The following is a 15,349-nucleotide window of genomic DNA, read 5'->3' as shown; positions in this document are numbered from 1 at the left end:
AGAAAATAGAAGATAAGGAGGAGGAAAGCCAACAGCAAAAGTACACAAGGAGAGTTGGGGAAAAAGCTTTGGTGCCGCAAAAAGGAAGCTTTTTTCCAGCCAATTTTTGTTTCAAATTTCAAGGTACTTTGTTTCACTAATTTGAGAATATATCTTAATGATTGGAATTAAATAATGAGATTGGCTAAAAGTGAGTGAACATAAGGAAGGATATGTAAAACTTTTGTTAATCTTTAGCAATCTGTGGAGGAGTCATGAATGCTTATAAAGAACTTTGTAGCAAGTACCATTCTTGCCCTCCAAATAAATTGAATTCTAATTCATTTAGAGATTGTAGTAACAATGTAAAGCAAGATATAAAAATATGATTCATCTTTCTTTTCAATGAAATACACCTATATGAATTGACAGAGAGTCAATAGTTGTATTCCAAAAAAAAAATAAGGTAAGTGAATTAATTAAACTTAACAAAATTTAACCAATTGCATTGGTAATTCATAAGGTTGATATATAAATTGGTTTTATGATAGTATAGGTAGTTGAAGAAGTTGTACGGATTGCTCGTGGGGACGCGTTTGGTATTTCGGCACAAGTATTGTGAGTAGTAAGCTTACCGCAATTTATGTTTTTATAACTTGCATGATTTACACATTATTTTTAAGATGAATATGTTACCGATTATTCTGAGTTGCATGTGGGACAAGTCTTTTACTCGATATGATACCGAAATAGTTATTTGAGATGGTTACCGTGGTTTTAAATATTTCCGTTGTCACTATATCTATTTTACTGTTACTTGAATTTTCTGTTATCAAAATGAAATTATATGATTTGATAAGAACCAAAATGCCCTGTATTGTTTTAAAATATTTTCTACGAGTATATATACGGATTACAGAGACAAGTATAAATGAAAGTAGACATTGAAGGATCATGTAGCTAACGGCGGATCCGTTAGACCTGGTGCACCTTGTAATTACAGATTACCATTATAGCCCTCGCTAGTGGGAAGGTAGAACAAGCATACCGTTACCGGTTTCTCTCGAGTAGGCACTACCGTTATATTTGACTTCTTGCGAAGAAGTCCACAGTTATACCGATTACATGATTTGTTCATTAAAACCTCCCAAAATATGAATATTGATATTATACAGTGGTTACCGAGTTTATTACGGAATTGTCAATCGTATTATACTACAAGAACAACATGATGAGACTGAAAATTGTTTATTGTTTCTGAAAGGGGCATTTTTATGATAATATCTGTTTAGTATACTAGCATATTTTCTGACTTGTACCCAAATAAAAACGGTTGTGGTTAAGTGTTATTACTCACTGAGCTAGAGACTCATTCCCTGCTAATTTTTTTTACAGAGACAGCATTTGACGCGGGCGAGGATTTTGTTAATTAGAGTGCACAGGTTGATAGTTCTTGGTGAGCCTCGCACTTGTTCGCGTGGGCAGAGACTTTATTTATTATTATACTCTTTTATTTGAACTCTTAGAGTCGCTCCATAGTCATTATTTTAGTGTCATAAGTATTTTTTTGTTATTATAGTCTTATATTGAGTATCGTTCTCATTTATTAAAGTTGGAGAAAAATTAGTATTTCTAGTGGTTAGTTGGTGGTCTAGTTACGGTGGAGACTTGTATTGGTTAATTGACAAGTTGTCAATTATTTAGTATGATATTAGGATGTTTGGTTGTTGATTTGAGACAGGAAAATTTTTGGGATGGTCCAAAAACAGGGAAAACTTCGTCTGATTTTCTGTAAATTACCGATGAGGCTTACTTGGGAGCACTTGCTCTTAAGCGCCGGTCACAATCCTAAATTGGGTCGTGACAAAGTTGGTATCAGAGCCTTAGGTTATTCTTGTGACTAATGGAGCACACGTCGGTAGTAGAATCTCAATTATGGTTATGTAGCCGGCCATTCCCATAATCGTGATTCTGCGAGGGTGTGATAGGATGTGTCTTGTCTTTCTTTCTTATTCCATCATACGTGTGTGGCGATTAGGGTCAAATAACTGAATCTATCATTACTTATCTTATTCGTGTATGACTCAGACCAATTACCCTATAATAGAATTTGGCTAGAGGTTCAAACTTCAAAGATGTCAAATTTCAACAATGGACATGTAGCCCTCTCCGAGCAAAGAAATGCTACATAAGTAGTATACAAGACTAGTGAAAGGTTCATTATGCCATATGAGGTTCTTTCTGGTAAGATGCATAATAGAGTCCATTTCGAAAATTTATACTAGTCCACCATTACAGCGATAGAGGAGTGCTATCATAAAAAAGGTGTCACACCTCTTTTTTCACTACACCCCGAGAGGGTGTATAAGGGAGTTTTTTCCAATTTAAGTGACAATCAAAATGGGGTTATTTATATTTATTCAGAGTCGCCACTTGGGATAATTTATGGTGTCCCAAGTCACCGGTTAAATCCCGAATCGAGGAAAGATTGACTCTGTTTTACAGTCCGTGAACACAGAAATCCGGGTAAGGAATTCTGTTAATCCGGAAGAAGGTGTTAGGCATTCCCGAGTTCCGTGATTCTAGCACGGTCACTCAACTGTTATAATTGGCCTATTATCTGATTTTTAATACATGTTTTAGCCTATGGTTCAATTTTAACTTTATAGTCACTTTTATTTAGATATTTTTTTAGAAAGATTCAACGTCATCTAAAACACATCTTGGATCATGTCACATAAATGCACCCGCGGTCCACGACACGTTTTATCTAACGTTGTTGAGATTTGGATTTGGGTCACATAAATGCACATCCGAGTTTAGGAAAGTAATTTAAATTACGCGCCTAAAGCAACTACGCATTTCATAATTCTTCTCAAATTTTGAGACTATTGTAAAGTGTGCATTATAGAATTAGACTAACAATTAAATCATGAATACTAAAGTTAAACTATAATCTGAATCCGGCAACTTCAACATAAAAATTGCACCATTATTTTAAACGAAATCATATATCATTTTCTCCCCAAAAATTCATACCATTGGAGATTTTCAAAACAATAATGTCCATTATTTAATTGAACTTTTTAAAATTGTAAAAACATATGATATTTAGCATACTACTGTTATAACATTCAAGCAAAATGATGAACATATTTGAAAGGAAAGGTCAATATGGATAAATCGATCCTCATTTCGACATGAATCAATATCAAACAAGAAGGGTAATGCAGAGATAACTGAACTAAAATTAGATTAACATACATCAAAAACTAGAATGAGGATGGACTTGAGACCCATGCGCGTTACGACGATATACAAGCAATGAACGCACCTTTCAATCTCTGCGTCAAACGGTAGTTCAACAATGCACTTTACTCTTTGATAACTACTCAAATACACGATAATCAATCAACGAACTCGCTCGGTGAAGCGGAATCTCGTCGGACGACACTCGAACTTCGAAAGAACTCAACGGACCTCTAGCTCGCCGGAAACTTGGCGGCAAATAAACTGAAAATGAGCTACTGTGACTGTTTTTTGCTGGTTATTGGGATTGATTTTCAAGGGATTTTGTGAATGAGATTCTGCAACTCCATGAGCTGCTATTACAGAGGTTTCATGGTGGTTTTGACGGGGGATTTATGGATGATTCACGACTGGTTTGGGGTTGGTTTCGTGGTGGAGATGAGGTTGTTGATGGGTGTGTGTAGTGTGGTTGGCGTGAGGCTGCTGAAAGTTGTTGCTGGGATGAAGAAGAGAAATGGAATGCAGATGGGGTTGTCGTATTTTTTGTGTATCGCGGCGCTTTAGATCTTTCCTTCCATTTTTTTTTTTGGATTTTAGGCGTAGGTCTATATAGGTCTAGGGTCAAGGTTTATATTTTGTGTATTTTCTCTTAGGTCCTTAGGGTCTTTTTATTTATTTTTTGTTCCAAAGAAAAGTCTAGAAAGGTCCATAGGATTAGCTTAATGGGTATTGGGTATTGGATATTGGGCTTAAGGAATGGGCTAGAAACTTGGGTCTTTATGACTAGCTATGCTTAAAATTAGCTTAATTAACTAAAAATATTATTAAAATATTAATTAGCCCTACTTAAGTAAAAATAATTATTAAAATAAGACTGACCGTTAAAACAAAACTATTCTTTGGTATTTTTTCAAGATTAAAAATGACTACAAAATATTAATAAACCTATTTTTGTAATTTTTGTTTTCCTGTATTAAAATAAAAGTGAAAGTAAAAATGAGTTGAAATAGTTATATTAGGCCTAAATTAAATATTTACTTGATAAAATATGAAAGAACTTGGGGAGGGTCAAAAATCACATGTCTACAAAAGGTACTTACCTCCATGAAAAAAAGAAAAAAGAAAGAAATCTCTATGGATATAATAGATAAACATGAGAAGAATGAGCAACAGAATAGGGGCTCTAAAGTCATCATGCACCTAGAAGATTATGGGAAACAACAAAATATTCCTAATAAAGTTCCCAAAGTTGAAACTACTAAGTTTACTATTTCTGATAGTTCAAAGGATCCTTAAAAGTTTTAGTAGAATACTTACCATGTTATGAGCTATAAGATATTTCATGAAGAGGTCCATGGAACAGGCAACTTTTAGACTAGAAAACATGGTGAATACATGAAATGCTACTATACTCTTAGAGATTCCAACAAGAAAAACACAACTAATTTGAGAATAACTTCACTAGGTGTTCATGAATCACTTTCTTTTTGACAGTTTGTGACATGAACTTGCCTGCTAGATCATTTAAGAAATTGATTTAGACATTAGGTATACTTACATATAACACCAAACTTTCTCAGTTGGATACGCAAGCAACAACTTAAGTTTAGAGGCTTGTTGAAAGGTTCGTCAATTGTTTAAACAAGGTAGTAATTGCATATATGAAGACTGAATACTTAAACCTATTTTATAGCAGTTGCACTTACCAAAAATATTGAAAATATGGACATGATAAGCGTGCAAAAACTCACATAAGAAGATCGAGATTAGAATATCTTTTAGTATGGATTTTAATATGAATCGAAGATTTAAAAAATCAAGAACGTTATCAGATATTAAGCGATCCTTTTCGGGTTGCCACACACAACACAACACAAACCCAGTTTGATCCCAACAGGTGGGGTCTAGGAAGGGTAGTCTCTACGCAGACCTTACCCCTACTTTTTCGGGTTGCCACATCTGTGGAAAATTTATAGTAGTTAGACATGTGTTTAAAACTTTTAAGATTCAAGTTAAGAGAAGAAAACCCTAGCTAACCAAGTTGTACTTGATATGGTTGACTCTAACGTACAGATGGATATGGATTAATTATCTTCTTACCATGCTACCCTCGATTATAATAGAAAGACTATTATGGTTGGTGAACTTTAAAAGCTAATTTTGTCCGAAAAGGGGATTATAGTTTTGTCCAAAAAAAAGGATTTTAGGTTTTAGAGACGAGCAAATTATATATTTTGAAGACTTAATGGGTATAGAAGAAAGGTTGTTTGGATCTCATAGATACGGTAAGGGGCACAAGAGAAGAAACACTTAGTTTGAGGGGAAAAAAAGAATTATCATAAAGAAAGGTTCTCTAATGTATTCCTAAGGATATACTAGGACTACCTCCAATATGAGAAATAGGCTTCAATATTGAGCTGACACCTGACATACAAACTATATCATATGAAAACAAATGGAGTCGAGAGGGCTAAGTGAACAATTGCAAAACCTATTGAATAAGAGTTTTATCATACCGAGTGTTTCACCATGGGGAGAACACAATAAAAAAAGGGGGGGGGGGAATAGGACCGTAAGAATGTAAATCGACTACATACAATTGACTAAGATAACAATATGCAATATGTATCCATTGTCTCGTATAGATAACTTGTTTGATTAGTTACAAGGATCCTCCCTCTTTTAAAAGATTGATCTTTAGTCTGGTTATCATCAGCTTAGAATAAGAAAGGAGGATATTTCGATGTAAGCCTCTAGAACTCAGTACAAATATTATGAGTTACTTGTGATATCTTTCGGACTGGCCAATTCTCTAGCCACATTCATAGATATAATGAATATGGTGTTCAAGTTATTTCTGGAAAAAAAGTATCATGTTCTTTATTTATGATATTTAGTATATTCTTGTAGCTAGAATGAACACGAAGAATTACTTGAAGAAAAAGCTGTGTTATAGATACTGCCGAAATATTAGCTTTTTACCAAGTTTTTGAAGCGTGAACTTTAGCTAGACTCAGCGGTGTTCATAGGACACACGATATCTAAGAATGAAAAGATGATAGATTCTGAGAAGATAGAAGCACTTCCTAAATGGCCGAGACCCATTTCTCCTAAAGAGATTGATTTTATTTTTTTGGCTTGATAGGCTACTACAAGCATTATTTGTATAGGATTCCTCTAGAATAGCACAACTACTCACCAAGTTAACATATAAAGTCACCGAATTTGAGTGAATGTAGGAATGTAAGACGAGATTCCAGAAGCCTGAGGCATGTTTGGCAACATACTAGTGTTATTCTTATTCCAATAGGCTCTAGAGGATTCACGATGTTCTGTGATACTTCGAGGGTAGGATTAGGATAGTTTCTTATGCAGAATAGTCGTGTAATAGCTTATGCTTCAATAAAGTTAAAGAAGCGCAAGTTGGATGATGCCACTCATGAGTTGGAGACGGTCACAATGATATTTCCATTTAGGATTTAGAGATACTATTTATACGAAGAAACCTATGAGATTTACACATAGTACACGAGCCTGAAGCACATTTAAAACCACAACAAATATAAATATTTATCAATGCCGATAGAGGAAATTACTGAAGATATAACTGTACTATTTTGTATTGTATGGGAAATGTAACATATTATGGCTTATGCAAAAAAATAAAAATAAAAAAGATATGGGTAATTTGGCGCATATAGTTCACGTAAGATACTTCTGTACAAAGATGCGCATAGACTAGAAGGTACACTCAATGTGAAAAAAAAATCAAAGACATTATTGGCTATTGGTCCAGACTGATGTAGAGTGCATAAAAGCTAGTCAATACGAGGATGAGCGATTGTTCAAGTACAGAGATTAGTTTTTAGCTAGTAAAAGCTAGGATATGATTGTTAATAATGATGGTATTCTCTGACTAAGTAATCAATTATGTGTAGCAAACATATATGGGTTGAGACAGGTTATTTGTGATGAAGCTCACAACTCTAGATGCACTATATATCGCAAGTCTATAAGATATAATATGACTAGAAAAAAATGGGTTGGTTGGAAAAGAAAAAAAAGAAATAAAAAAAAGAATTTGTTAACTTTGTTTCTAACTATTTGACATGTCGGCATGTTAAGGCAAGCACTTGCAACTCACAGGCCCACTACAACAACACAAGATTCTGAAGTAGAAACACAATAGAATTACAATACATATATGTCTAAATTATCTAAACCATTAGAGGTTGGCTTATATAGTAGGCACGTTTCTTGCTAGTCAAAACTCTTATAGTAAGGAAAATATGCACAGATATACATGAATGGAAATATTATCTGACTCAATAGAGCTCTATTGTCCATCATCTCTGATAGAGGGTCACAATTCACTTCACGATTTGAAAATCTTTTCAAGAGACGTTGGGCACACGAGTAGATCTTAGTACTAGTTTTATCACCCACAAACGCAAAGTCCAAATATACTATACAGATCTTGGTGGATATGTTGAGAGATTGTATTCTTGAGTTTGGAGGTTGTTGGGATGCCTATCTATCTTTAGCTGGATTTCCCTACCATAATAACGTTTAGTCCAACATTCAGATGGCACCATACGAGGCATTGTATGGTAAGAGATGTTGTTCTCCTATCGATGGTTTGAAGCTGGTGAGACTAACTTATGGGGACCTGGCTAGTACGAGAAGCTATTGACAAGGTCGAATTGATTAGGCAAAAAAAATGCTCACAACTAAAAGCAGACAAATGTTTTAGCTGGTAAAAGGAAAAAGGACTTGGAATTTTTTGTTGGAGATCGAGTTTTACCATGTATCTCTCCCATGAAAGGTGTAGTGTGATTCAAAAAAAAGGGAAATTAAGTCCTAAATTTTATAAGACCGTACGAGATAATTGAACAAGTAGGAGTTGTGACATATCGTTTGGCACTTCCTCCTGAATTATCTTTTATTCATCTAGTATTTCACGTCTCAATGCTAAGAAAATGTATATCAGACTCATCTCAAGTGCTTGAAGCACCTATTATACCGCTCAATGAAAAGTTTTCTTAAAAGAAGGAGCCGATGGCTATTGTGGATAGACAAATAAGAAACCTACATTCAAAAGAAATAGAGTTCATAAAAGTCTTATGGAGGAATCATACTATTGAAGAAGCTACTTAGGAAGTGGAAGATGTTATGCGAGTCAAGTACCCTCATATGTTTCAGACAATAGGTATGGACTTGTTTTAAATTCGGGGACCAAATTTCCTAAGGTGGGGAGAATGTAATACCCCATGTTAATATAGGGCATATTAGTCTTTTAACATAACTTTAAAAAAAAAACTAATCAAGTAAAAGAGGGGCAAAAGACTACCGGAACAAAAAGAAGAAAAGGGGTTAGGGATAGGGAGACACAACAATTGCTGCTAACAAGGTTTAGAACAAAAGAAAATAGAAGATAAGGAAGAGGAAAGCCAACAGCCAAAGTACACCAGGAGAGTTGGGGAAAAAGCTTTGGTGCCGCAAAAAGGAAGCTTTTTCCAGCCAATTTTTGTTTCAAATTTCAAGGTACTTTGTTTCACTAATTTGAGAATATATCTTAATGATTGGAATTAAATAATGAGATTGGCTAAAAGTGAGTGAAAACAAGGAAGGATATGTAAAACTTTTGTTAATCTTTAGCAATCTATGGAGGAGTCATGAGTGCTTATAAAGAACTTTGTAGCAAGTACCATTCTTGCTCTCCAAACAAATTGAATTCTTATTCATTTAGAGATTGTAGTAACAATGTAAAGCAAGATATAAAAATATGATTTATCTTTCTTTTCAATGAAATACGCCTATATGAATTGACAGAGAGTCAATAGTTGTATTCCAAAAAAAAATAAGGTAAGTGAATTAATTAAACTTAACAGAATTTAACCGATTGTATTGGTAGTTCATAAGGTTGATATATAGATTGGTTTTATGATTGTATAGGTAGTTGAAGAAGTTGTACGGATTGCTTGTGGGGACGCGTTTGGTATTTCGGCACAAGTATTGTGCCGCAATTTGTGTTTTCATAACTTGCATGATTTACACATGATTTTTAAGATGAATATGTTACCGATTATTCTGAGTTGCATGTGGGACAAGTCTTTTACTCGATATGATACCGAAATAGTTATTTGAGATGGTTATCGTGGTTTTAAATATTTCCGTTGTCACTATATCTATTTTACTGTTACTTGAATTTACTGTTAACGAAATGAAATTATATGATTTGATAAGAACCGAAATGCCCTGTATTATTTTAAAATATTTTCTACGAGTATATATACGGATTACAGAGACAAGTATAAATGGGAGTAGACATTGAAGGATCCCGTAGCTAACGGCGGGTTCGTTAGACCTGGTGCATCGTGTAATTACAGGTTACCATTGTAGCCCTAGCTAGTGGGAAGGTAGAACAAACATACCGTTACCGATTTTGCTCGAGTAGAAATTGTCGTTATATTTGACTTCTTGCGAAGAAGTCCACAATTATACCGATTACATGATCCGTTCATTGAAACCTCCCAAAATATGAATATTGATATTATACAGTGGTTACCGAGTTTATTACGGAATTGTCAATCGTATTATACTACAAGAACAACATGATGAGATTGAAAATTGTTTATTGTTTCTGAAAGGGGCATTTTTATGATAATATCTGTTTAGTATACTAGCATATTTTCTGACTTGTCCCCAAATAAAAATGGTTGTGGTTAAGTGTTATTACTCACTGAGCTAGCGACTCATTCCCTGCTAATTTTTTTTACAGAGACAGCATTTGACGCGGGCGAGAATTTTGTTAATTAGAGCGCACAGGTTGATAGTTCTTGATGAGCCTCGCACTTGTTCGCGTGAGCGGAGACTTTATTTATTGTTATACTCTTTTATTTGAACTCTTAGAGTCGCTCCATAGTCATTATTTTAGTGTCATGAGTATTCTTTTGTTATTATAGTCTTATATTGAGTATCGTTCTCATTTATTAAAGTTGGAGATAAATTAGTATTTCTAGTGGTTAGTTGGTGGTTTATTTATGGTGGAAACTTGTATTGGTTAATTGACAAGTTGTCAATTTTTTGGTATGATATTAGGATGTTTGGTTGTTGATTTGAGACAGGAAAATTTTTGGGATGGTCCAAAAACAGGGGAAACTCTGTCCGATTTTCTGCAAAATTACCGATGAGGCTTACTTGGGAGACTTGCTCCTAAGCGCCGGTCACAATCTTAAATTGGGTCGTGACAGCCAAACAGGCTAGTAGTCGTGAAGTCCTGAACTTAGAATTGCAAGTTTAAAAGTTAAGAACAGTTGGTCCTGAACTTTTATGAGTAGAAGGGTGTTTTCGTTCGGGCAGGTACAGTTTATTAAAGCAGTGGCTAAAGACTAAATATATTTTAAACAGTAGCTTAAAAGTAAATACATATGTTATTAGTGGCTAACCGTGCACTCTCCCCTGCTTGGTTAGGTTTGTCCAAGCCCAAATTCCATGTAACGGGCCGGATGAAAAACAAACAAATTGAGCCCACATTCATCCATTTTCTTGCGTAAGAATTCTTGCCAAATTCTCCTCTCTACAGTCTTCTCTTCCCGCATCTCATTCCCCCATCTTCTCACTGTTCTCCTGTCCGAATCAAGGCTGTACGTATCCATTTTTCTACACATTCTCCTCTTTATTTTTATATATAATTAGGCCAAAACTTTTTGTCCTTTTTTTTATTGTTGCAATCATGGTAATGGGTTAAGGCAGTGAATTTTGATTTATAATATTGTTGCAATTCTTAGAACAAACCCTTTTCCCTTTTTGTTGTGATATTTAATGGGTAAAACTTAAAATTTTGTAAATTCGTTTGTAATGCTGTGTTTGCTCGGCTGTGATGTTATTGTTCCTTGTGTTTTTTGCAAGTTTGTGTTTTTTTACAACTGTGGTATCCGCGCCAGCTTGTGCGCAGCTCGACTAATTCCATGGGATACTTGCGACCTCCCACCAGCAATTTAGGTACTAGGTAACTTGGTCCATGATGGCTCGTTAATTAGATGGAAGAAATCGTCTAGTGTTTTTGTCTCCATTGGGATTTGAACCTGGGACTTTATGGTTATTTTCTTTCAAAGTTATAATTGCTCAAATTTGTGATGGGTATACTAAGTTTGCTTTAAGAAGTAAGAATCAGCTATCTGAAAATCCAGATGGACTTAGTTCAAGTGGTAAAGGTTGAGGGAATTGAGACTTTGGTCACAAGTTAGATGCTTGTTTCATGCGAATTAAGCCTGTTATTGAAGTGGGGAAGGGTAGAGGGGCGTGCCCATTATACCCGAGTTTTGGAGGTTGTAGTTGGTCCTAAGAATTGGCCCCCGGCAGATTTCTCGATAAGCAAAAAAAAAAAAAGGACGGGCTTACCCCGTGCAGGAGGTGCTCCTTTGCTAGTACAGAGTAGGGGAAATTGGGTGTCTACCATACCTGGCCTTTCTGTTGAATTTTTGAAAATCTAGATGACTAATTACTGATACTTTTGTGCTCCCTCCACCTCTAACATGGATCCCCCACTGCTGTTTTTGCTTCTTCGGATTACCTATGTTTTCTTGCTGTCTGTGTTCATTATGCATCATAAGATTTGCCCCCGAGGCTTTGATCTATTCGTAAGAGTGCAGCGTGTGATGGGTGGTTTATGTTCACACCATAGGTTCCAACTCTGCCATAGATCAAAGCCTAGTATTTAAGTTAGTAGAGAAGATAGAGGGGCGGGCCGATCAGCCACCGAGTTTCGTACTGTGTGCCACTAGCCCTCGAGGATTTCTCGATTATAAGAAAAAACAAAAAATATTCACCATAACATTCGTGACTCTGTTTGCATCTGGGTGCCCATGATATTCCAAGGAATGATCCAATTTCGTTTAATAGTTGTATGTCATAACTCATAAGCTCCTTTCGTTCTATCTTATGTCAGATTAATTCCTTAAATTGCAAACATGTTTGCATTTTGTTCATTTGATGGTTGTTATGTATTCACTTCATTAATCTTTTTGGCAATTCGTCTACCCATCTAATTGTTTTTTGTGTTTATAGTTGTTCTTTTCCATGCATGATATATAACTGCTCAAACATTATGTACTTTAAGCTTAAAGTTCCAGTAAACCTTGGCACTTTTGACTGCTGAATAAACGAAAATGAAATGGCTGGTTGATGGATATGAAGTACCCTTTCTCTTTGAATGTCATACTACCATAATTCAGTTCAATCTTATTTTTGGTGAGACTTTTCCTTTTAAGATATCCAATTGTTTTGGTTGATCAAACGGGCACACATTAACCAGTGGACGATCAGCTGACCTTGTATGGTGGTAATTCCTTTATTTGTTTCCCTTTATTTCTTAATACTAGATGGTTCATTATCAAGAGGTATACACCAAAGCCTAAGAAGAGTTTCATCTTATTGATTTGTACGAATGGGTTTGTCATATGTGCTCCAAAAATAGACAAAAGCAGCAAAATCATTTGCAATTATTCTATTGACATTCACAAATTTCTCTCTTTCCATGTGGTCGCTGCTTGTCACAAGCTCTGTCTCTTCTACATCTCCTACGCGTGTTCTCCAACTCTTCAGTATACCTGAATTCTTTTTAGCCACTCTTGTTATTTGAGTTTAACTTTGAGTGGATCATGAGATGGTTGACATTCTCCCTAGTCTCTGTACATAAGAAGCACCTAGGAATGTATTAGTTTCCTTTGCCTCAGTTTTTCCTCTTTGGTTCCCATGCCTCCATCCAAACAAAAAGTTGACCTCCCTAGCTCTTTGCATGTTTCCTGTCACCACTGAAAAACATCCACCCGAAGGAAAAATAACCTTAAGTTTGCATTTCTGTTTGCCATTTTCCTGAGATCCATCTGTGCATTTAGTTGCACTGTATGTTCACTTTTGTTGTCAGATTGTTTTTATTCTGCTTACAACTCTGACCTCCCATTTCAGTTTAGAACATATTTGTTTTGGGTTATGATTTCTTGTTGTTGACATTCTTTCCTATATCCCGTTTTATCTAAGTGGAGCTGAAGAGTCTCCTTGTCGGATTACTACTTTATTATTTCTGAATGAATCAATTAGATTTCCCTGTTTCTTTTTTCAGTGGCCTATCATATTTACTTTTGCATGTGCTTGGTCTTTCTTATTAGTAAATGTTGTTGGATATGTATATTTTTTAAAGATTTTGCTGTCTAGCGTTTGTTTAAGACTGTTTATACACATACATATACAACCACATGAATCAATCCTGCAATCTGGTGACACTGGGTTTGAACAATCCTGCACTTATATTGATTGTCTAGTTATTCTCTTCGTAATGAAAACTTAACATAAGAAAAGAAGAGGAAGTGTTCCAGAAGTACGTCATGCTGAATCTGTATGATTTACTGCTGCATTTTGTTAAACGTTATGTTGCCTTTTGCCTTCATTGAGAATCAAATTTTCTCATATTGCCTCAAGTTGTCAATTTATATGACTAATGAATTGATTTCAGATACTTGTGAAGAGTTGCTGTCGCCATGGGTGAATCATTCACTATACAGATCAGCAGCAATTTAGTCAAACAACTTGCTGATGATGGTGAAAAGCTGAAGAAAAAAACAAGGAAGCCAAAAACAAAGACACAAAGAGAGAACAAATCAGCGCAAGCTAATGTGCATCAGAAGCCAATCTCTAGTGATCCTGACGTAGTGAAGGGGCCTGCTGCTACAGGATGGCCTGTTCAGCCTCCTTTATTCTTGCCAGTCCCGCCTCAACCTCAACCTGCAATCACAGAATTAGATGCTATTCGATCTGTCCTAAAAGAGAGTGAGAAGGTTTTGGAGAGGTTGCAGAAACAGGAGGAAAATATGTTGCAAGAAGTGACACAGAAGGCGAAGGATCTACACGATAAGGAGTTCAAGCTTCCGAATCAAAAGCCTATCCCCTGCTTGGATGAGAGAGATGCTTGTGTGAAATGCTACAAGGAACACGAAAAGGATCCCCTAAATTGTGCTAATGTGGTTCAAAATTTTGCAGAATGTGCTCGCAGAGTTAAGAAGCAAGTCGGCTTGGTGGATAAGTAGATTTAACTCACAAATGATATTTTACAAGTTGGTTACCAGTTCAGGGTCACTCCCAACTTCACTTGGTGGAAATAAGAAAAAGAACTCTAAATTGTTTTAACCATGTAGACTTGAAGAAGCTTATGGTTTTTGCTTTTTGTCCTCTTTCATGGCTTCTAAATTGTGGATGCAATGATTTTGTGGCACTTGCCATTTGCCAAAATGAAATTTTCCAAAACAGGTATTGCTGGTGGTTTGACCGGAGAAAACCATAAATATGGTAAATGATGGACTTGTTACTTTCTTTCTTTATCCTAAAATCTTTGTTTTATTTTCTCTTAGGGTTCTACTGGTCTAGTGGCATGAGCGTTATCCGTGGTGTGTACGTTAAGCGCATGTTATGGGGTTAAACCCGGTCATTGACTATATTTAAGTGGAGAAAGATAGACTATATTTAAGTGGAGAAAGATAGAGGTACCTTGCTTGTGCTTCTAGCCCTGGTGAACTTTTCAGTGAGAAAAAAGGGGATCTTTAGACAAGTAGATGGTTGAAATCACTATTTACTTTTCTTGTCTAGTTTATATTTGATTACATACATGCTTATACATATATTATACATGAATTATATAAATTATATATTTATCGGTTATTTTTAATTTAAGCGATTGGGTGGGTAGCTACTTATTTTTATATATCAGCAAAAATATTTCATTTATAATTATAACTAGTAAATTTGTTCGCGCTTCGCGTAGTCGCTAAGACATACTAAATAATTTTATAAATGATTTGCTGGTTTATAACAAATTTAAACTGCAACTATTCTTGTGACAAAAAAAAAACACCTAAAATAACATACATCTTGGTTAATTCATTAATTTGCTTTGGTTAGCATAATAACATGCACAAAAGTGAAAAATGAAATATGTTTAAATGTATAATGTTTTTCAATTATTCAATTGTCCTACATAAAAGAGATGGATAAAAATATGCAATTAATTCTCCTAAAGTCTTAATATAGATAAACTCATGGACTACCTTTTATACTAAGAACTTGTGAA

General features: G+C 35.2%; 1 protein-coding gene across 2 annotated transcripts; it reads left to right on the top strand.

The window, feature by feature from the left end:
• Positions 1-10,740: 10,740 nt before the first annotated feature.
• LOC107761450 (uncharacterized) lies at positions 10,741-14,497 on the top strand. 2 transcript variants are annotated; one of them, XM_016579668.2, is made up of 2 exons: positions 10,741-10,874; positions 13,742-14,497. In XM_016579668.2, exon 2 carries the CDS (start codon positions 13,767-13,769, stop codon positions 14,310-14,312), a length of 546 nt encoding a protein of 181 aa, XP_016435154.1. In that variant the 5' UTR covers positions 10,741-10,874; positions 13,742-13,766; the 3' UTR covers positions 14,313-14,497. The 2 variants fall into 2 exon arrangements, with proteins under 2 accessions (XP_016435154.1, XP_075093488.1); XM_075237387.1 differs by lacking the exon at positions 10,741-10,874 and adding an exon at positions 10,980-12,571.
• The last annotated feature ends 852 nt before the right edge of the window (positions 14,498-15,349 follow it).

The sequence above is a fragment of the Nicotiana tabacum genome, chromosome 18 (genome assembly GCF_000715075.1).
Source record: "Nicotiana tabacum cultivar K326 chromosome 18, ASM71507v2, whole genome shotgun sequence".
In the NCBI taxonomy this organism is placed as follows: Eukaryota; Viridiplantae; Streptophyta; class Magnoliopsida; order Solanales; family Solanaceae; genus Nicotiana; species Nicotiana tabacum.
This window is presented reverse-complemented; position numbering and strand designations above follow the sequence as displayed.